Source organism: Oncorhynchus tshawytscha, linkage group LG30 (assembly GCF_018296145.1).
Source record: "Oncorhynchus tshawytscha isolate Ot180627B linkage group LG30, Otsh_v2.0, whole genome shotgun sequence".
Lineage (NCBI taxonomy): Eukaryota > Metazoa > Chordata > Actinopteri > Salmoniformes > Salmonidae > Oncorhynchus > Oncorhynchus tshawytscha.
The window spans coordinates 9,689,598-9,713,972 of NC_056458.1; the positions used below are offsets into that span (position 1 = coordinate 9,689,598).

Sequence of the window (24,375 nt, forward strand, 5' to 3'; positions counted from 1 at the left end):
TACATGTCTTGTGGGCCCTGGGGTCATCCTAATGACATTTTGTGCTGCCATCCTGCCCTGGATGTTATATGGTGACAAGGACCATGTTCTTTTGCTGTTCTTTGATAAAAATGTCTCACTTTCAGCTTAGGGGATTTCTTCTTCATCTGAAGATGATGCATTATGCTCTGGGTTGTATTCTTCTTCATCTGAAGATGATGCATTATGCTCTGGGTTGTATTCTTCTTCATCTGAAGATGATGCATTATGCTCTGGGTTGTATTGTTCCCTCTCTTCTTCTTCATCTGAAGATGATGCATTGTGCTCTGGGTTGTATTGTTCCCTGTCTTCTTCTTCATCTGAAGATGATGCATTATGCTCTGGGTTGTATTGTTCCCTGTCTTCTTCTTCATCTGAAGATGATGCATTATGCTCTGGGTTGTATTCTTCTTCATCTGAAGATGATGCATTATGCTCTGGGTTGTATTGTTCCCTGTCTTCTTCTTCATCTGAAGATGATGCATTATGCTCTGGGTTGTATTCTTCTTCATCTGAAGATGATGCATTATGCTCTGGGTTGTATTGTTCCCTGTCTTCTTCTTCATCTGAAGATGATGCATTATGCTCTGGGTTGTATTCTTCTTCATCTGAAGATGATGCATTATGCTCTGGGTTGTATTGTTCCCTGTCTTCTTCTTCATCTGAAGATGATGCATTATGCTCTGGGTTGTATTGTTCCCTGTCTTCTTCTTCATCTGAAGATGATGCATCGTGCTCTGGGTTGTATTGTTCCCTGTCTTCTTCTTCATCTGAAGATGATGCATCGTGCTCTGGGTTGTATTGTTCCCTGTCTTCTTCTTCATCTGAAGATGATGCATCGTGCTCTGGGTTGTATTGTTCCCTGTCTTCTTCTTCATCTGAAGATGATGCATTATGCTCTGGGTTGTATTGTTCCCTGTCTTCTTCTTCATCTGAAGATGATGCATTATGCTCTGGGTTGTATTGTTCCCTGTCTTCTTCTTCATCTGAAGATGATGCATTATGCTCTGGGTTGTATTGTTCCCTGTCTTCTTCTTCATCTGAAGATGATGCATTATGCTCTGGGTTGTATTGTTCCCTGTCTTCTTCTTCAGATTCCTCCTCCTCTTCTAAATAATTGTTCTCTTGTTCCTCCTGGATATCTGAAAAAAATCAGATCTACGACCTGTTGGGCACTGAAATGTGCACTCATGGCTTCAGCAAAGAGAGAACTGGGGGGACTGTCATCTGCAGCACCTTTATAGCCTCTGACTGCATTCCCCATTAGTAAACAATGCTTTCAAGAAATGTTTATTTTGTCAGAAATGGTTTTTATTCTGTGAACTTGAGTCGTGTGGGGTCATGGTGGGGAGATTCTGCACATGCACAAGACAGTTTAAGTTTTGTCTGAGTTCAATCAGTAGCACACATAATCTCAATTTCTCATTGTGTGTGTATGTGTGTGTGTGTCTTTGTGGTTTTTGTGTTGTGGAAATGATTTTGTAACTGCCGGGTCAAAAATGACCCTAAGACAATCTTTGTACCCTGGTGGTGTACAGCTTTCATGGAAATATGAAGAAGGTGATGTTGAACTTTTTCTAATGTTAAGGTCACTCTAGGAAAAGTAATCACATTTCAAATTGAAAAAATTGAATTTTATAATATAATATATAATAATAATATAATATATAATAATATCATTTAGGCTTTTTTCTCTGCTGTTAAACATAGTGGTGGGTCATTGATGACCCTAAAGACAACACAAGGGTTAAGCATTAAGCAAGGGTTAAGCATACTGTTCGATTAAATAATTAAGACAAACAAATGACTCAAGAAAGAGCCCGATGGTCACACTGTGTTAAAAAGCAAGTGCCTGTGTGGCTGGCACAAGTGTCTCTCTCTCCTCCCTACTCCTCCCTACTGTAGTGAAAAGGTACCACAACAAGTGTTGATTGTGCTGTCCGTGCTGAAGCTACCACATCATTACAGCCATTTAGTTTCTTATTGGTTTCTGACTGAAATGTTCTGTTACCAAAATCCCTCAATTGTTTAGGAAGAACATTCCCTATTCCCTCAACACTTGCTGTTGTATGTGTGACAAACAGGTGCTGCTAGATACTTTTTCTGCCTGTTTGGAACAGAGTAGACAACACTGAATAATTTTAAGTAACACTAGTCTGTTCTAAATTAAGAAAAGTGTAAAGCCTTTATTACAGCATAGCAAAGATTAAAAACAGCCAAATCTGTGCAGTTGCTTTGTCTGACATTTTGCCGTTGCATGAGGCTTGGTGCTCACAGAATCAGTAGGCTATTAAACAAACACTCAAACAGGCAACAGAAGCAAGATCTGTTTTATTTATGTAGATATATATTGATGATTTATAAAGTCAGGCACATTTAACAGTTAGGCTATTGATTTGAGACCGAATTAAGTTGGGGTTTGCTTTCTTAGACAATTAGGCTAAACTCTATTCGCACGGGACTAATATTACTAGAGAACGTTGGTTATGTAATTATTACCCCAGAATATCCGTTATTCCAGAGGATGATTCAGAGGGGATTCGTTTGTTCCAAACTGCCCCCTGTAGTTCTTTCTTTTTTCTATGATTTGACAGTTAAGACGTAAGCCTGGAGGTTTTTTCTAGGCGTGAATATATTTCAACAAGTCCAGGCTATAACAGGGCTACACTGATAATTCGAGCTTGGTTCCCAAGTTTCTAAACCATACCAAACCATATTCGCTATAGTGTCGCCATAATATTTTAATTGAAGAAGTGTGATCATAATCATTAGGATATTCAGATGTGAGCTAAACAGTGCACTTGCACTTGAGATGCGTTTTAAGGCTTTGCATGCGAAAGTGAACTTATCATTTCCAAACGTTTAGGTCAGTTGTATATGCTGCTTTGCGATCTATTAACAGATAGTTTGGCCCACTCTTCCTGAGCAAACTGCTCCAGCTGTCTCAGGTTTGATGGGTGCCTTCTCCAGACTGCAAGTTTCAGCTCTTTCCATTGATGTTCGATTCAGATCAGGTCTCATAGAAGGCCACTTCAGAATAGTCCAATGTTTTGTTCTTATCCATTCTTGGGTGCTTTTAGCTGTGTGTTTTGGGTCATTATCCTGTTGGAGGACCCATGACCTGTAACTGAGATAGAGCTTTCTGACACTGGGCAGTACGTTTCGCTCCAGAATGCCTTCATAGTCTTGAGATTTCATTGTGCCCTGCACAGATTCAAGGCACCCTGTGCCAGGTGCAGCAAAGCAGCCCCAAAACAGAACCAAGCCTCCTCCATGTTTCACTGTAGGTATGGTGTTCTTTTCTTTGAAAGCTTCCTTTTTTCCTCTGTGAACGTAGAGCTGATGTGACTTGCTAAAAAGCTCCAGTTTTGACTCATCTGTCCAAAGGACATTCTCCCAGAAGGATTGTGGCTTGTCAATATGCATTTTAGCAAATTCCAGTCTAGCTTTTATGTTTCTCTTTCAGAAGTGGAGTCCCCCTGGGTCTTCTTCCATGGAGCCCACTTTCGCTCAAAAAGAGACGAATGGTCCGATCAGAAACTGACGTGCCTTCACCTTGGAGTTCCGCTTGTGTCTCTTTGGCAGTTATCCTTGGTTCTTTTTCTACCATTCACACTATCCTTCTGTTCAATCTGGGGTTGATTTTCCTCTTGCGGCCGCACCCAGGGAGGTTGGCTACAGTTCCTTGGACCTTAAACGTTTTAATAATATTTGCAACTGTTGTCACAGGAACATCAAGCTGCTTGATGGTGGTCTTGTAGCCTTTACCTTTACCACGCTTGTCTATTATTGTCTTTCTGATCTCCTCAGACAAATCTCTCCTTTGCTTTCTGTGGTCCATGTTCAGTGTGGTGCACACCATGATACCAAACAGCTCAGTGACTACTTTTCTCCATTTAAATAAGCTGAATGACTGATTACAAGATTGGAGGCGTATGTGATACTAATTAAAGAAACTAATTAGTTTGAAATATCACCATAATCCAATTATTTATTATCTTTTCTAAAAGGGTACCAACAAATATGTCCAGGCCATTTAGAATATCTTTGTAGAATAAGCAATAATGAATCTCTTTTCACAGCTTCTTTGCTTTATTCTATGACATACCAAAGGCATGCAAGTATACATGATAAAATAGCTTTTCATTTCATGACTTTTCAGGAGGAATGAAGCATTATTTCAATGAGTTGTAAGGGTACCAACACATTTGAGCAAGTCTGTAATTACATTACCGGACCACCCCCAGTAAAACTAATCCCATTTGAAGAGGGCTTAAGGCAAGGGCTGTTTCCTTGTCTCTGCTGCCTCTGCTGCATTGTTCTCACTCTCAGTATGCTGGTTCATTTTGCTATTATGCACATAGCAACACAGGGAAAGGCGCCAATCCTACAGTGAAATTCTTATTTTTACATAATATAACCATATAGAATATCAGTATCACATGTCTTACAGCGATGGACTGTGCCACCCCCGTGGCCTCCGTAATGGATTAGTCCAAAGAGAAAGGTGTCTTATGCACCATGAAAAAAATTACAAAAAAATGTGGCTGCTTGACTAAATAAATCTCGGTCAACCAACAGCCTTTCGACCAAACAATTGACCAGTCAACTAAATGGGGTCAGCCCTAGTGTGTATAATTTCTTTGTTGTATAATTTGTATATCGTTGTTTTTTAAATTTATGTGTTACTGTCCATGTCTACCAGTATATCAGTGTTTTGTTACTTGTCATGTTTTGTGTTTCTTCTGGACACTAGGAAGAGTAGCTGCTGCTTCCACTAAAGCTAATTGGGATCCAAATAAAATCAAATGTATAATAGCGGTGAGTGGGGTGAGCAAGTGCTGTAACACGGCAGGCCTCAACAAAGGCCGCTAATTACATTCAACCATGTGCCGTTGCGCTAAGGAGACGATTGTTCTTGGGCTTTGCACCGGATTTCCATTGACATACAGTTGAAGTCGGAAGTTTACATGCACCTTAGCCAAATACACTTAAACTCAGTTTTTCACAATTCCTGACATTTAATCCGAGTAAAAATTCCCTGTTTTAGGTCAGTTAGGATCACCACTTTATTTTAAGAATGTGAAATGTCAGAATAATAGTAGAGAGAATCATTTTTTCAGCATTTCTTTCTTTCATCACATTCGCAGTGGGTCAGAAGTTTACATACACTCAATTAGTAATTGGTAGCAATGCCTAACTTGGGTCAAACGCTTCAGGTAGCCTTCCACAAGCATCCCACAATAAATTGGGTGAATTTTGACCCATTCCTCCTGACAGAGCTGGTGTAACTGAGTCAGGTTTGTAGGCCTCCTTGCTCGCACATGCTTTTTCAGTTCTGCCCACAATTGTTCTATGGGTTTGAGGTCAGGGCTTTGTGATGGCCACTCCAATACCTTGACTTTACTGTCCTTAAGCCATTTTGCCACAACTTTGGAAGTATGCTTGGGGTCATTGTCCATTTGGAAGAACCATTTGCGACCAAGCTTTAACTTCCTGACTGATATCCTGAGATGTTGCTTCAATATATCCTCATAATGTTCCCCCCTCATGATACCATCTATTTTGTGAAGTGCACCAGTCCTTCCTGCAGCAAAGCACCCCCACAACATGATGCTGCCACCCCTGTGCTTCATGGTTGGGATGGTGTTCTTCAGCTTGCAAGCCTCTACCTTTTTCCTACAAACATAACGATGGTCATTATAGCCAAACAGTTCTATTTTTTGTTTCATCAGACCAGAGGACATTTCTTCAAATAGTATGATCTTTGTCCCCATGTGCAGTTGCAAACAGTAGTCTGGCTTTTTATGGTGGGTCTGGAGCAGTGGACTCTTCCTTGCTGAGTGGCCTTTAGCCATAGTTTTTGCTAAAACCTTTGGTCTGAATTTAGGATAGATATTGGTCTGTATGACCCTACCTCTTCCGGATCTTTAGCCTTCTTATGTATAACTGTAATGAACGCTTCATCCAAAGTAGATAGGAGAGCTCCATCCTCTATGGCCTGAAACAACATTTTGTGCAGGTAGGGAGAGAGCATGTTGCTGAATGTTTTATAGAATTCACCAGGGTATCCATCTGGGCCCGGGGTCTTGCCACTCTTTAGAGATTTAATTGTTTCTCAAATTTCTTCAAGAGATATTTCCTTATTCAGGAAGTTAGAATCTTCCTGGTCCAGGGCAGGAAGATTACAGTCCTCCAAAACATTTTGCATAATTAACGGGTTAGGATCCGCTTTAGATGTATATAGAGTCTCATAAAACTGACGGAATCTGTCATTGATGTCTTTGCGGGAAGAGAGTAATTCCCCAGTGCAGATTTAACTTTGTGAATCATTCGGTCACTCACATTTTTTCAAAGTTGTCTGGCGAGTAATTTGTGTGGTTTATCACCAAACTCAAAATATTTTTGTTTGGCATAGAGAAAAGATTTAGCAATTTTAGCTGAGAGAATCTGATTATATTCAAATTTTAAAGAGGTAATTTTTTAAATGTTTCTTCATAGATGGATGGCTAGCATTCTCCTTATCCAGTAAGTGAATTTGTCCCTCCAGTTCTTCCAGTTTTCCTCTGTTTTGCCTACTCCTGTCAGCCTGAAAGGAGATGATACAGCCTCTCAGATAAGCCTTCAGTGTTTCCCACAATAATGCTGGGGAAGTCTCTGTGTTGTCGTTGGTATCAAATAAAAATGTAATTTGGTCTTTAAGATGTTCACAGAACGTTGGTTCTGTGAGAAGCTGAGGATTCAACCTCCAGACCCTCTCGTTTGGTACGATGTCACCCAATCTCAGGGAGAAGGTGAGTGGACTGTGGTCCGAGATTATAATATCATGATACCTCACATTACAGGTATAGGGGAGTAGATTAGCATCAACCAAAAAGTAGTCAATTTGAGTATAAACATTGTGAACATGAGAGTAAAAGGAGTATTCCCTACCGGTAGGGTTAGCGATCCTCCATATATCTAATAAGTTAGAATTTTTTTATGTAGGTTTTCAAGAATTCGCTTGAATAGGAGGTAGGGGTTCGCCGGGTAGAGGATCTATCCAAATATTGGTCTAGCACACAGTTAAGGTCCCCTCCAATGACCAGGTTAGTATGGGAGATATCTGGAATCAGGGCATGGACTCTTTTGAAAAAAGAGGGGTCATCAATGTTTGGCCCATAGATATTTAGTAGAGTTACTGACGTAGAGTGGATCTCTCCTATTATGATCACATAACGACCCTCTTTATCCGCAATAGTGGTTTTACAGTGGGGCAAAAAAGTGTTTGAGGTTGTGGACAGGTGTCTTTTATACTGATAACAAGTTCAAACAGGTGCCATTAATACAGGTAACGAGTGGAGGACAGAGGAGCCTCTTAAAGAAGGTCTGTGAGAGCCAGATATCTTGCTTGTTTGTGACCAAATACATATTTTCCACCATAATTTGCAATTAAATAAATTAAAAATCCTACAATGTGATTTTCTGGATATTTTTTTTTCTCATTTTCTCTGTCATAGTTGAAGTGTACCTATGATGAAAATTACAGGCCTCTCTCATATTTTTAAGTGGGAGAACTTGCACAATTGGTGGATGACTAAATACTTTTTTGCCCCACTGTATGTAGAAAGGGAATTCCTTTCCGTACCAGAATCGCTGTGCCTCTTGTTTTGGCAGAGAAGTTAGAGTGATACACTTGCCCCACCCACCTACAATTAAGTCTGCTATGAGAATGATTTTTCAGATGGGTTTCTTGCAAAAATATAATATCAGACGAGAGTGTTTTCAAGTGGGCTAGGAACTTGTCTCTCATAATTGGTTTGTTTAAACCCTTGACATTCCAGGAAGTGAATGTAAGCCCCGCCCTTCTCTCATTTGTCGTTCCTATGGTGGCCTGCATAACATGTAACTCACTAAAAAGGTAAGAAGGCGCACCAAACCATCACGATCAGCATATATAGCACCTACACCCGAGCAGTATCCAACCAACCCCTCCCCCCTTGCAAGCACCTTTACTTCCCGCCCTGTTCCCCTACTTTCCCCAACACTTACCTCCCCATCAACCCACATTTAACAGGCATACACAAATAGGAGAGAAAAAAAAGGAAAAATAAAAATAATAAACATTGTCTGGCCGATGCCAAAAAAGCATGGTCCGACCTCGAACAAGAGGTAAAACAAAAATAAAATCCCAACTATACGTTCACCTCTCACTATCCTAGAACTTCTACTAACATATGAACTGAAGAGGCTCCCGCGAATAAAGTGTTCAATTAGCATCTAATAAACCTAAACAGAATAAGTTGCAACTTAAACATATTGCGCACTTAAGGGCCATCTTGGGTCAATCCCTGAGTTAATAAGCAACATATAGCATCACAAGATTATATTGCTAAGCAATGCTGGTCTAAACCATAAACCATCAGCAACCGACATATACAGCAGTATATTTACATATTGTGTGTTAGGAGATCGGAACAAGGATTTTGCTAAATTAAACGTACCCCCCAATCAACAACAAAAAATAAAATAAAATAATATATATATTTTTTAAAGATTAAGATGTTAAAGATTAATTTTTAAAGATTAATTTAGAGAAATCAATACATATACACACACACACACACACATATACAAAAAAAAGACATATATAAAAATATATATTTAAAAAATATACACACACACACACACACATTCATACCCCAGAATAATAATCTACACTAATTTAAAATATACACATACATAATACTAAAATGCTAAGAGAAAATAATAATAAAGTACAAATAATAATTATGTGTACTCACACCTACACAGACACAAGCACTACAGAGGGCTAGTGGGAATCTAGTCGGGAGAGAGGCCCACGGCTAGACAAAGGCAGAACGGCACAAAACATCAACTTGCTAACCAGGTGTCGGCGTCTGCCCCTTCCCAACCATCACCCCCAGTCCCCTGCAAGCAATAAATAACGAAACAAAACAATCCTCATAGACACGGAAGGGGTGCCCTTTATGTAACAGGTTGCCCCTCATTCGAGCTTCGCGCAGGATAAGATCCTTGGTCTTGAAACTGTGACAACAAATGATTACTGGGCGAGGATGTTGGCCCAGTCCAGGCACTGGGACAAGGGAGCGATGTGCACAGTCCAGCTGGGGATCTGAATCCAAAACATCCGATCCCATTGCATCCTTCAATAGCTTAGCAAAGAAGTCGGTGGGGCGAGAGCCCGCCTCTACCCCCTCTGCCAGACCAACAACGCAAAGGTTATTACGTCTGGATCGGCCCTCCAGGTCGACCACTTTCACAGAAAGCCTCTGCACACTATCCAGCAATGACGTGCATAGCTTCTCTAACTCGTCGATCAGACCAGCGTTGAATTCAGAAGCCTTCTCAAGGTCCACAATACTCTGGCCCTGCGAAGCGATCGTTTGAATGGTGCTCTCGATTTCGGTGTCCAGTTCAGCAATAGTAGCCTTAAGATCCCCAGCTAAAGCAACACGTAGCTCCCCCAAAGCCCGGGTAAGTTCTGTATGTGTCAGGTAGTTGCCTGTGCCTTCCGCCATGTCTGTCTCGTTGTTTAGTGGGGAGTAGGCCTCCGCTGTGGATTTATTGTCCTTTGGTCGCTTAATATTCTGCATTTTCACATAGAAAGTTACAATATTGTATTAGAAATAAACGTTTGTTGTAAAAAGTGCCATAAATTAGGTTAAGTTAGGTTAAAATTAGGTTAAAAAAATTTGCCGGAGCCTCTCACACAGCCGTTCACTCCGACATTGATAGCTCCGCCCTCAGAACTATAGTTTGTTAACAAGAAATTTGTGGAGTGGTTGAAAAATGAGTTTTAATGACTCCAACCTAAGTGTAATGTATACTTACGACTTCAACTGTAGATACAGATTAGAGGAGGAGCCGTGCCGAAGGGAGCATTGTGAGTGTGCCAATAAGAGACCTGTTTGCTGACGGAAAAAACGGCCCTGAAAGGACTCCTTTTGTAGTATTGGCCGGATGCGGTTTTATTCACAATGTCCTGACCACATCACTCTGACTTTTAATAATGGCAGAGTTGTTATTATCTTGGATCATTAACTTGTGAAATAACATCTCCCTGTTCTATACGCGGTGAAACATATGAGTCTCTGGTTGAGGAGGAGAGTGACAGGGATGGAGAGAGAACGGATGGTAAAGGCCTCTATCATACTTGAACTTTACATACAATTCACATGGTCCATGGCAAGTTGGCGAAGAACAACGGACCATCACTTTACACGTAGATGTCCGATTTGATCTATGATCTCCATGATCTGTGATGTCAGCTAGGTGTACCTGATACAGATGTGTATCTATAGAGACTTACAGCTTCCAAACTTCAGAGGACAGGCGTGTGTATCCATGGGGAAATCCTCCAAGTGCATGGGACACTCAGCATGGATGGTCAGCCTGGTCAGAGAGGGAGAAAAACAACAAATACATGTTAGTGACAGGCCTTAAACACTCCATGACACCTGTCACATGGCACCAACACATTCTGTACGTTAAAGCTTTATGTGTTGAGACATCCTTTTAATTTGCCAGATCCTGTTCAGTATCATTCTAAAGGCCAAAGCAGTGGCTCGCCCACTTCAATAACTTTTACTGCACACCATACTGCATCATTCTTAGTCTCTGAACCTGTCACGCAGAACTTCAATAGAAACATGAATGACAGGGCCTTAGTCATTTCCTCTGTATCTGAATACAGTAAGCATACAACACGCCTCCTTTGGGTCACCCAAGGTTGCCCTGCCCCCAATGGCAGGGGAATAGGGGTGGCAGGTAGCCTAGAGTTTAGAGCGTTGGGCCAGTGACCTAAAGGTTGCTAGTTTGAATCCACGAGTTGACAAAGGGGAAAATCTGTTGATGTTCACTTAACCCTAATTACCCACATGTGGATTCAAACTAGCAACCTTTAGTTGCCTCTCAAGGGGAGTTGGGATATGTAACAAAACACATTTCCAGTTCACACAGGCATATTTACACATGTGAAGCAGGACAAAAATAAGCACCAACCTAAATAATTAATATTATGGTTTGCCAGAGATAATCTGCTGTTCTGAGACTTCCCCGACATTTGGGTTTTGTTGAAAGGAGAGGGGGGGGGGGTTGATGTGAGTGAGGGGAACAGTCAGCATGTGCAGTCACATACTGTAGTGCGTCTAGTAATCAATGTGCCTGTTGAGGGCTACTACAGTATGTCTTGGTAGCCAGTGATTTGTCAGTTTTCCCATCAGCATAGCTCAGAACTCCCACTCCCTCCCCCCACTACTAAGGCCAGGGCCAGCCAGCCAGACAGCTCTGCAGACCTGTGGAGCAGCCAGACAGTCAGCTAGTCCCCTGAGCTATGTGGTCTCCTGTAGCCTCCTCATCCAGTTGATTAGATATTGACCCGCTGATCCTCGGCACATCACCTACTCCACTCCTGATGGAGGGAGCTCTGCAAATCAAGCTGCAGTGACAGGAGGAGACAGGCATCTGCCTGGGAGATCACATCTCACAACACACAATGACAGAACCAGTACTGTACCATTCTCCTTGCTAAGTCCCTTTTGCCATTCCACATGGCATGAATAATGGTGGACATTGAGCATTACTTCAGAATGGCATGTCAATGACACTATCTGGGTCCATAGTTCATTCTACCGGGACCTCCATTAGACAGTGGTGGAAATACAACTATGAGCCTTATGGGACCTCATCGTGACCAAGAAACAGAACATACTTCTTCCTGAGCAATGACATAAGTAAAGGCATTTGTATAGAAATGTACAGGTAACTGCCCAAATAAAGGAAACACCGACATAAAGTGTCTTAATAAGGCGTTGGGCCATAACGAGCCAGAACAGCTTCAATGCACCTTGGAACAGATTATACAAGTGTCTGGAACTCTATTGGAAGAGTGCGATTCCATCAATTGGTGTTTTTTGATGGTGGTGGAAAACACTGTCCTCAGGCACTGCTGCAGTATCTCCCATAAGTGTTCGATTGGGTTGAGATCTGGTGACTGAGACAGCCATGGTATATGGTTGACTGTGCCTTTAAACAGCTTGGAAAATTCCAGAAAATGATGTCATGGCTTTAGATGCTTCTGAAAGGCTAATTGACATCATTTGAGTCACTTGAAGGTGTACCTGTGGATGAATTTCAAGGCCTAACTTCCAACTCAGTGCCTCTTTGCTTGACATCATGGGAAAATCAAAAGAAATCAGCCAAGACATCATAGACCTCAACAAGTCTGGTTCATCCTTGGGAGCAATTTCCAAACACCTGAAGGTACCACGTTCATCTCTACAAACAATAGTATGCAAGTATAAACACCATGGGACCACGCAGCTGTCATACCACTCAGGAAGTAGACACGTTCTGTCTCCTAGAGATGAACGTACTTTGGTGCAAAAAGTGCAAATCAATCCCAGAACAACAGCAAAGGACTTTGTGAAGATGCTGGAGGAAACAGGAACAAAAGTATCTATATCCACAGTAAAATTAGTCCTATATCGACATAACCTGAAAGGCCGCTCAGCAAGGAAGAAGCCACTGCTCCAAAACCGCCAAAACCGCCATAAAAAAAGCCAGATTACGGTTTACAACTGCACATGGGGACAAAGATCGTACTTTTTGGAGAAATGTCCTCTGGTCTGATGAAACAAAAATAGAACTGTTTGGCATAATGACCATCGTTATGTTTGGAGGAAAAGGGGGAGGCTTGCAAGCCGAAGAACACCATCCCAACCGTAAAGCACGGGGGTGACAGCATCATGTTGTGGGGGTGCTTTGCTGCAGGAGGGACTGGTGCATTTCACAAAATAGATGGCATCATGAGGCAGGAAATTTATGTGGATATATTGAAGCAACATCTCAAGATCTCAGACAGGAAGTTAAAGCTTGGTTGCAAATGGGTCTTCCAAATGGACAATGATACCAAGCATACATCCAAAGTTGTGGCAAAATGGCTTAAGGACAACAAAGTCAAGGTATTGGAGTGGCCATCACAAAGCCCTGACCTCAATCCCATAGAATATTTGTGGGCAGAACTGAAAACGCGTGTGCGAGCAAGGAGGCCTACAAACCTGACTCAGTTACACCGGCTCTGTCAGGAGGAATGGGCCAAAATTCACCCAACCTATTGTGGGAAGCTTGTGGAAGGCTACCTGAAACGTTTGACCCAAGTTAAACAATTTAAAGGCAATGCTACCAAATACTAATTGAGTGTATGTTAACTTCTGACCCCCTGGGAATGTGATGAAATAAATAAAAGCTGAAATAAATCATTCTCTCTACTATTATTCTGACATTACACATTCTTAAAATAAAGTGGTGATCCTAACTGACCTAAAACAAGGAATTTGTTACCAGGATTAAATGTCAGGAATTGTGAAAAACCGAGTTTAAATGTACTTGGCTAACATGTATGTAAACTTCCGACTTCAACTTGTCACGAATCTCACCGAAGATGGTGCCTCTTCCTGTTCAAATCAAATCAAATCCAATTTGATTTGTCACATACACATGGTTAACAGATGTTAATGCGAGTGTAGCGAAATGATTGTGCTTCTAGTTCCGACAATGCAGTAATAACCAACAAGTAGCTAACAATTCCAAAACTACTACCTTATAGACACAAGTGTAAGGGGATAAAGAATATGTACATAAAGATAGTATATACATATGAGATGAGTATGTAAACAAAGTGGCATAGTTAAAGTGGCTAGGATACAAGATGCAGTAGATGATATAGAGTACAGTATATACATATATGTATGAGATGAATAATGTAGGGTATGTAAACATTATATTAGGTAGCATTGTTTAAAGTGGCTAGTGATATATTTTACATCATTTCCCATCAATTCCCATTATTAAAGTGGCAGGAGTTGAGTCAGTGTGTTGGCAGCAGCCACTCAATGTTAGTGGTGGCTGTTTAACAGTCTGATGGCCTTGAGATAGAAGCTGTTTTTCAGTCTCTCGGTCCCAGCTTTGGTGCACCTGTACTGACCTCGCCTTCTGGATGATAGCGGGGTGAATAGGCAGTGGCTCGGGTGGTTGTTGTCCTTGATGATCTTTATGGCCTTCCTGTGACATCGGGAGGTGTAGGTGTCCTGGAGGGCAGGTAGTTTGCCCCCAGTGATGCGTTGTGCAGACCTCACTACCCTCTGGAGAGCCTTACGGTTGTGGGCGGAGCAGTTGCCGTACCAGGCGGTGATACAGCCCGACAGGATGCTCTCGATTGTGCATCTGTAGAAGTTTGTGAGTGCTTTTGGTGACAAGCCAAATTTCTTCAGCCTCCTGAGGTTGAAGAGGCGCTGCTGCGCCTTCTTTCACGATGCTGTCTGTGTGAGTGGACCAATTCAGTTTGTCTGTGATGTGTACACCGAGGAACTTAAAACTGGATAGGGGGGTGTTCCCTCTGCTGTTTCCTGAAGTCCACAATCATCTCCTTAGTTTTGTTGACGTTGAGTGTGAGGTTATTTTCCTGACACCACACTCCGTGGGCCCTCACTTCCTCCCTGTAGGCCGTCTCGTCGTTGTTGGTAATCAAGCCTACCACTGTTGTGTCGTCCTCAAACTTGATGTTCGGGCGGCGCTCGGCGGTCGTCGTCGCCGGCCTATTAGCTGCCATCGATTCCCTTTCCGTTTGTTTCTGTTTATTGGGTTTAATTTGGTACACCTGTTTTGAGTTAGTGTTTGTTTGTAGGCTATTTAAGGGCACTAGGCCCGCTGGGTATTTGTGCGGGCTTGTTTTCTGTTTTCTAGTGTATGAGTGTTATCAGTATTTTTCCAGACAGTTTTAGTCCGTTGTATTTTGGGACGGGTTGTTTCATGCTCCCTGGTGTTTTGCATGTCGTGGCTCCACAGTCTATGGAATAAAATATCCACGTACTGAATTACCTGCTCTCTGCGCTTGACTCCTCCACTCACCATTGTTAGAAGTTGTAACAGAAGCCCGCACCTGCTAAATGGAGTCAGCAGGAGCAGCGACCACCCCTCTCCCAACTATGGAGGAGCGCGTCCATCACCATACAGCTGTCCTCCATCGGATCGGTACAGCGATGGACCAGATGATGGAGAGGATGGAGCGATGGGAAAGGAGTGGTCTACCAACGTCTACCCCAGCTCCCCCACAGACGACGCCACCTACTCCACCTACGTCGTCCTCTGGGTCCAGCACATTGCGTCTCTCCCCCCCGAGGGAGTACGATGGAGCGGCGGCTGGGTGCCCGGGATTTTTGCTCCAGCTCGAGCTCTACCTGGCTACCGTGCGTCCGGCTCCCTCGGGTGAGGAGAGTGTGAGCCTCCTCGTCTCCTATTTAACGGGTAGGGCCCTGGACTGGGCCAACGCTGTCTGGAACAGCCCAGACTCGGCTCGGGACAACTACCTGGAGTTCACCCGCCGTTTTCGAGCTGTGTTCGACCACCCACCAGAGGGCAAAGCGGCGGGTGAGTGACTGTTCCACCTCAGACAGGAGACGAGGAGTGCGCAGGACTTCGCGTTGGAGTTCAGGACCCTAGCTGCTGGTGCTGGGTGGAATGACAGGGCCCTGATGGACCATTACCGGTGCAGTCTCCCGGAGGACGTCCGCCGGGAGCTAGCTTGTCGGGACACAACTCTCTCCCTTGATGAACTGATAGACATGTCGATTCGATTGGACAACCTGCTAGCTGCCCGCGGGCGTTCAGAAGGGGTCCTGTCAGTTCCACCTTCCAGCCTTCCCGCTCCCACTCTGATGGAGTTGGGAGGAGCTGCATCTAGGGAGACCGGAGGAGGAGGCTCCTCCTGTGCCTATTGTGGACGGAGAGGACACACTTCGGACCGGTGCTGGAGGAGTTCCTCTGGGAGTCGAGCTGGCCGGCGGAACACTTCTCGGCCACCCCAGGTGAGCAGGCACCAAACTCACCCAGAGCTCCCTGTTGGTCACATGTTTTTGTTTATTTTTTTCCCAGGGTTTTTTCCCTCTCTTCAGCATAAGGCGCTAGTCGATTCAGGCGCAGCTGGGAGTTTTATGGATTGCGGACTCGCCCGTAAGTTGGGTATTACGTTAGTGCAGGTAGACCCACCGGTCCCCGTGCACTCCTTAGATAGCCAACCGTTAGGGTCAGGGCTGGTCAGGGAGGCCACGATTCCGCTGGACATGGTAACGCAGGGGGATCATTGGGAGAAGATCAGTTTCTACCTTATTGATTCACCTGGGTTTCCAGTGGTGTTGGGGGTTCCCTGGCTGGCTATTCACAATCCCCTCATTTCCTGGAAACAGGGGGCTCTTCAGGGGTGGTCAGACGAGTGTTCGAGTTGGTGTATAGGAGTTTACATCGGTGCCACGGTGGAGAGTCCAGACCAGGTTTCCACCGTGCGCATTCCCCCAGAATATGCCGATTTGGCTATCGCTTTTAGTAAGAAAAAAGCGACCAAATTACCACCCCATCGACGGTGAATGCTGCACTTCCCCGGAGTCACGTGTACCCACTGTCACAGGAGGAGACGTTGGCTATGGAGACATATGTCACGGAAGCTCTGAGACAGGGGTACATTCGGCCGTCCATGTCACCCGTCTCCTCGAGTTTCTTTTTTGTGAGGAAAAAGGAGGGAGGTCTGCCTCCGTGCATTGATTATCGAGGTCTCAATTCGATCACAGTAGGTTTTAGTTATCCACTACCTCTCATCGCTACGGCGGTGGAATCATTCCACGGAGCGCGTTTCTTCACAAAACTGGACCTCAGGAGCGCGTATAATCTGGTGCTTATTCGGGGAGGAGACAAGTGGAAAACAGCGTTTAGTACCACATCAGGACACTATGAGTACCTCGTCATGCCGTATGGGTTGAAAAATGCTCCAGCCGTCTTCCAATCCTTTGTAGATGAAATTCTCAGGGACTTGCACGGGCAGGGTGTGGTAGTCTGTATTGATGACATCTTGATTTATTCTGCCACACGCGCCGCGCATGTCTCCCTGGTGCGCAAGTTTCTTGGGCGACTGCTGGAGCATGACCTATACGTCAAGGCTGAGAAATGTGTGTTCTCCAAACCAGCCATTTCCTTCCTGGGTTATCGCATTTCCGCTGTGACCGCGTTAACGCTGTGCGTAATTGGCCGACTCCGACCACGGTAAAGGAGGTGCAGCGGTTTTTAGGGTTTGCCAATTACTACCGGAGGTTTATCCGGGGTTTTGGCCAAGTAGCGGCGCCCATTACCTCACTGCTGAAGGGGGGGGCCAGTGCGTCTGTGATGGTCGGCAGAGGCTGATGGAGCCTTCAATAGGTTGAAGGCGCTGTTCACGGATGCACCCGTGTTGGCGCATCCGGACCCTTCGTTAGCATTCATAGTGGAGGTGGATGCGTCCGAGGCTGGGGTTGGAGCCGTGCTGTCTCAGCGCTCGGGCACGCCACTGAAGCTCCGTCCCTGCGCTTTCTTTTCTAAGAAGCTGGGTCCGGCGTAGCGGAACTATGATGTGGGGGACCGGGAGTTACTAGCTATGGTAAAGGCCCTGAAGGTGTGGAGACACTGGCTAGAGGGGGCTAAACACCCTTTCCTCATCTGGACTGACCACCGCAATCTGGAGTATATTCGAGCAACGAGGAGACTGAATCCGCGTCAGGCTAGGTGGGCCATGTTCTTTACACGCTTTAGATTTACGATCTCGTATAGACCAGGTTCCCTTAACACTAAGGCCGATGCGCTGTCCCGTCTCTATGACACCGAGGACCAGTCCATCGAACCCACTCCCATCCTTTCAGCCTCTCGGCTGGTGGCCCTAGTGGTATGGGAGGTGGACGCGGACATCGAGCGGGTGTTGAGGGTTGAACCTGCGCCTACACAGTATCCGACCGGTCGTAGGTACGTGCCGCTTGGTGTCCGTGATAAATTGATTCGGTGGGCCCACACACTATCGTCTTCGGGTCATCCGGGGATTGATAGGACAGTGCGGGGTCTTAGGGGGAAATACTGGTGGCCCACCTTAGCTAAGGATGTGAAGCTCTATGTCTCTTCCTGTTCGGTATGCGCTCAGAGTAAGGCTCCTAGGCATCTGCCTAGAGGGAAGTTACAACCCCTCCCGGTTCCACAACGGCCATGGTCCAATCTCTCGGTAGATTTCCTTACTGATCTTCCCCTATCTCAGGGGAACACTACCGTTCTGGTCGTAGGCTATTTAAAGGCACTAGGCCCGCTGGGTATTTGTGCGGGCTTGTTCTCTGTTATCTGGTGTATGAGTGTTACCAGTATTTTTCCGGACAGTTTTAGTCCGTTGTATTTTGGGACGGGTTGTTTCATGGGTTAGGGTTAGGGTTAGCATGTCATGGCTCCACAGTCTATGGAATAAAATATCCACGTACTGAATTACCTGCTCTCTGCGCTTGACTCCTCCACTCACCATTGTTAGAAGGTGTAACACAACTGTACTTTGTATCCCTCATTTACTCAAGTGATTCCTTTATTTTTCCAGTTACCTACAGTATATTTGGAATTGAGATATTCTTGTTTTGTACTGTCATTTGCTTTTGGAATACAATATGCAGAAATGCATTCTGGGAAATAGTAACCCTGAGAATAACAACAACATATTTTTTCACCACCTCCATAATGGTAGCAATAGATCAACACAGCACAGCTCCAATGTATTCCCCAACATTGTTAAAACCATAAAACCCATTGATTTCTATTTTGTGTCCTCTTCAACTTTCACTAAAATGCAGCGGTTCAATCTTTCAATTAACCCCTTGACCAAAGAAACTCAGAGCCTGCATGGTAAGACATCTTGTTGATTAAATACATCTTTACACTAGAGTCTAGTTGAACACTGCTGTGATGTTGAGCAATGGCCTTTACCTCCCCCGCCATCAAGATGTCAGCAATATTTTACAAAGTCTACATCGTACCACCACTCTTAAGTGTTTAATGAGATAAAACATTTTACCTCCTGGGTAATCTTCAACCCTAATGGTTATGATGTTCTTGGCCTTGCAAAATAACTGCACTTGGATGAAGAACACTACTGCTGACGTTAATTAATGTCCTTCCTGTGTGTGTGTGTGTGTGTGTGTGCGACTGTCAGCCCGGGGAACCACAGCAAAAATGGCCTCACGGGGCCAACCCCTCTTTCTCCGGTTTCCGCCTCCACCTCCCGAAAAAACAGCTGCATCGATCGCAAGTGCCATCGCCAGAGCCTGTAGTACCTTGTCTTTGTCGGAGCTCCAGGGGGGCCTTAGAAGGAGCTGTGTGTTCCACTCCACCTACCCTAACCCCCCTTTATTTTAAAGTTCTCCTCCATACCTCACCAGCTCCTGAAAACTTCTCCCATTATACACTGTAATCTGTCCTGTGGAGTAGATGAGTCTGTATTGATGGAACTCTATTGCATTTCTAGCTAGTGGTCTGTTTGGCTGATTCCCAGCTTCTGGAGGACTTTCAGACTCAGCCTGTCAGCCTGTCAATCTATCACTTCCGCTCTCTTTGTAATAATAAGGTTTCACCTTGACATATACACCTCACAGAGAACAAATGGTCAAGTCACATGCTGACACTGGACCTTTGCCTGGCGCTGAGAGACATATACCTCCGCCTCTTCCTCCTCCGTGTGATGAGTGAGAAATCTACTGTCAGGTCCAGGGCGGCTCGTTCATCACACTTATCACCATATTTGGGGACTCTGGATCATGATCAATGAGTCTCCCTCTCCTGGTTGGGAATCCCTGGTGAGAACATATGCTACTCTAATGATGACACCTTCTCCTAAATTGGGGGAGAACCATACCCCACCTACTCCATCTCCCTTAAGGAAGACACCCTTGTGAGAGGAGGAGGAGGAGGAGGGGGGTGGACAAGATAGAGGTGGAATATAAACAAGCTATGAAGTTATATGGAAGGCTGTCATCTGTCAAGGTGACATTCAACCGGTCAAATGCAGCAGAATGGAGAATTGACCTTTTATTAAGGTCAACATATCCTAAATATTCTGCCCCAGAGTATACATAACCAGAGTGTAATTTCTGCTGAAGCCATTACATTTTTACAGTTCTTCTCTTGGCTTTAAAGCTGCAGTCAAGTCTCACAATATTACTATCCAGACAAGTATATATATTTTTTTACCACAGTGCTATTCCTTGGGTTCTGATGCCTGGTGGTGCTGGGGTGTGTCTAGATCACAAGCTCTCACAGTTTTAACAACACACTGACAATTAGCTAAAAGAGAAAATCTCCGCAATTACCGTTATCAACAATGACTTGCAGAAACGCTCTGAATCGCACAGTACTACTCTCGTACCCCACAATTAATGTACTGCTACATTAGGTGACATCATATTATGGAATATGCATAGAAATAGAGAGGTAGCTGTAAAGCATTATGGTGGTAACTATGGTGGTAATTAACATACAACCCCGACTGTGAACACAGAATCCAGTCTCAGCAAGGGTAGGGTAGGTAGGCCTAATGGCCGGCTAGCTCAAAGAGCTCCTATGTAATTGTGTTGGTGTGCGTCAGGGCCTGGTTGCCTAGAAACCTGAGATAGGGCTGTATTTTTTGTCCACTTTAGCAACATGATTGTCCTTTACTATTGTGCTTCATTGAAAACATAAATGCTTTGCTCTCTCTGCCATGATTACCTTTCTGTACTGGAGACCAGAGGAAGAACACAATAAGACTGTATTAACCCATTAAAACCGAAATTCTCAGGAAATGTTATTGCAATTCATGCCCTTGAACATGTTGTACACTGGAGAACATACAAAACAAAAAAAGAGGAAACCGTTTTCTTCTGGCCAGTGGTATAACAAGCTCATGCTGACATGACTTGCAGGGACTTGAAGCCCTGAATGAACAGAGTCTATTCCGTAACTATTGTCAGCTCTGGTGAACTGCAAGTGTTCACATCAGCCCCCTTCACAATCGACTACTCTGAACAGGAGCAAAAGGCCAGAGCAAAAGGCCACCCAAAATAGCTCTCTGTATCAGTGTTTAGAAAATAGATTCAAATTAGAGATGACTTCAGACTCACAGTATTCTGTTGAACTACAGTAGAGTTTCTGGATGGTTTTAAGACAAAGCTTTACAAGTATCATTGGCTCAGCTGGTACGTTTCCTCACATAAATTACACAGCAAGGTAAAAAGATGATATTGAGAGCAGAGAAAACATCCCAGCCTCCCTCTTACAGGACATAACTTTCCAGTTAATACTTAAAAGATGGCGCCAACAGACATGGTCGCCATGTTTCTAGCTCCTTGCCAACTTTGCAGTAATTCTTTATTGTTGTTATTATTTCTTACATTATTGGCTCAGAACGTTTCTTGCATTATTACCTACGGCCGAAAACAACTTTTGGATATTAGATCGGCGGTCACTCACCAGGATTTAGACAATAAATTTGACTTTCCTGAAATGGGTCCTTTATTTGATCTCACCCAGGCAATTCCATTCATCCTGGGGGCTGCTCCAAGATGCCGTCACCGGAGAAGAGGAATAAGGTCTGGGCTCCTAGTCAGACTCAGGAGGCATGCATACCATCCACCGGTTTAGAGTATATTACTCGCTTACACTCAGTCTCTGGACAATAAATTAGTTTAGCCAAGGCGAGGATCTCCTTCCAGAGAGACATCAGGGACTGTATCATACTTTGTTTTACGGAATCTTGGCTTTCTCTGGATATACTGTTCCCCTCCTTTCAGCCAGCGGGGTTCTCCGTCCTTTGCGCGGACAGAAACTCCCCGGGAAAAGGAAAGGTGGAGGTGTATGTTTCATGATAAATTACCCATGGTGTGATTGTGGTAATGTATAGGAACTCTAGTCCTTTTGTTCTCCCGATCTGGAATACCTCACCATCAAATGCCAACCGCAATACCTCCCTAGAGAATTTTCTCAAGGAGCTACACAGGACTTTGTGCAAACTGGAAACCGCATATCTTGAGGCTGCAATTATTGTAGCTGGGGACTTTAATAAAGGAAATCTGAGGAAAACACATCTCCTGTTCTACTCGCACATCGAGAACTCTGGACCACCAAAAACTGTGGATAGATGGGAGCATCCGCACAATACTGAAATCGCAAAGTGTCACATTTAACCTCTGCAAAGTAACTGGGAACATGGATGTGTACAAACAGACCAGCTATGCCCTCCGTAAGGCAATCAAAGAGGCAAATCGACAGTACAGGGACCAAGTGAGTCATAATTCAACAGCTCAGACACAAGACGACCGTAGGTGCCAGAGACTCCAGACAATCACAGATTATAAAGGGAAAGCCACCCACATCGTGGACACCAATGCCTCGCTCCTGGAAAAGTTAAACACCTTCTTCGCACGCTTGGAGGAAAACATAGAGCCGCCGACGCGGGCCACCGCCTCTCACAAATTGAGGCTGTTCTGAGGGCAAAAAGGGGTGCAACTCAATATTAGGAAGGTGTTGCTAATGTTTTGTACAGTCAGTTTGTGTACGTGAGTTAACAATACAATTTGATTTGATTTAAACAAACGGCAACAACAAAAAAACAGAAGAGATCAGAACAAAAAGCTCCTTGATGATCTTTTTAGTATCTTGAGAATCTAAAATCAGGCTGAGCTGAGCTCGAGCACATGCCACCCTAATTATGAGGTGGCCGAGCAGCTAACAAAGCGTGAAATGTCCCGTTACAATATGTGTCAGTCACCGCTGTGGCCAAATGAGTGGCGACGTTGGAACCAACCCTCCCCATCCCATGTCCTCCATGCCCAGCGCTCCCCTCCCTGAATGGCCTCATTTGCCCCTACCAATATCCCACTAAACGTCCGGAGGTGTGTCAATCAGAAGGCAGGCTCACAGTAGAGACAGTTGAATTTGACTATTTCCATCTGTGTCAAGGTTACACATTCAAGCAGCAAAGCTGTACTGCAGCAGCTAAGCCAAAGCCTCCTGTCACTGTTCCTCTCTATGTAGCCCTTTTCTGCAGTCAATTGGCCAAATCACCCTCTAGTGACCTCATGGGTGGAATGTTAGTAATATTTTTCATAGTTTCATAATTTTTTATAATCCGCAGAAAATCTGGCGTTTCTATGTCAAACGGTTTTGTTATATTTCAGTTTTCTGTGATGTATATAAAGTGTAATATTAGGATGAAAACTCAAAATGGAGTACGTTTCAACTCTATACCTGACATGGTACAGGTGTCTTCTTTTTTTAAGCCCGTAACTATGTGTGTGAGGTGTATAGTTATGTTTCAAAGTAGATTTGTTAAAGACTACCAAGAAACACTGACCCTGATTTAGCCCACTGAAGTAAAGGTTAAACGCTCAACCTGGCTCTTTGGCCGCAATATTGTCGCATCACATGTCTCAATGAACATGCCCTTGTACAGGTTCAGAAACATTTAGTGGGTCCTTGTGTGTTTCTGAGTCCATTGCTCCTATTGGTGATGGTGACTATGAAACATAAATAGGATGCATGAGCTCTATGCTTCGGTGTACAAACATCATTAAAATGGACCCCTGGGCTCCAATTAGACAACACTCCTAGGAGGAGGATGCTATGGCAGCAGCGTTTAATATTATTTTCGCCATTTTGCAGGACTTGAAAACGCCACTGAGAATCTGTTTTATGGACCCAGAGATGCTTGACATCAGTTAGAGTACGAGAAAGTAATTCAACCTGAATCGGTGTGAAAACAAAAGATGAACTACCGTATTTACCCAGCGCAAAAACTCCTAATCCAATCACATGCAGCAAACACAGAGGAGAGAAGGTCAGACAGAAAATAATATTTTTTATTTGTATGGCCCTAAACTCCACTCTAAAATCAATAAAAGTACTTTCTTTCTTCTCAGCATATGTATGCTTATTATAGGCTGTTAAAAGGAGAATTCTAGCAGCCAGCGGACTGCCTGAAAAGCCATCAGTAAAAAGGCACTTTAAATGTCTATTAAACAATTGTCTCCCCCCGGGACAAGAGTAGATACAAAATCATTACTTGGAAGCCAGCTGACTCAGCGATATCTGGCACTACATGATTGTGTTGTCAGTCGTTCACAAGGATGCACACAAATTGTTTCGGAGGAGAAAACACGTCACAATTATCAGCAGTGTTTGTATTTCAGTTCCAACATGGTTTGTTTAGTTAGAGGCAATTATTTTTTGTATTCCTCCCTCTCTCATCTCACATGATATACTCATTATAATTATGCACGATACAGGAGAAGAAAAAATGGAAGATTTCATTAGTTATAAGCATGAAACTAGGTTCAGACACAAGTACTACCATTGTTCCTAATGAGACAACCAGTGGAATATATTGTTTACAGTACAGTAAGTAGTAAAACACATCTATGGCTATAACAGGATATATGCTGGGAGCTACGCTATAGGCCCCAGTCTCTGGTTATGCACCAC

General features: G+C 43.9%; 1 protein-coding gene across 1 annotated transcript in view; it reads right to left on the reverse strand.

The window, feature by feature from the left end:
- Window positions 1-24,375, reverse strand: part of LOC112228791 (gamma-aminobutyric acid receptor subunit alpha-3) — a 160,591-nt gene that overhangs the window by 29,463 nt on the left and 106,753 nt on the right. Inside the window, exon 6 of the mRNA XM_024394434.2 lies at window positions 10,352-10,434. Within this exon, the coding sequence (XP_024250202.2) occupies window positions 10,352-10,434 (83 nt within the window). The remainder of the gene's footprint in view (window positions 1-10,351; window positions 10,435-24,375) is intronic.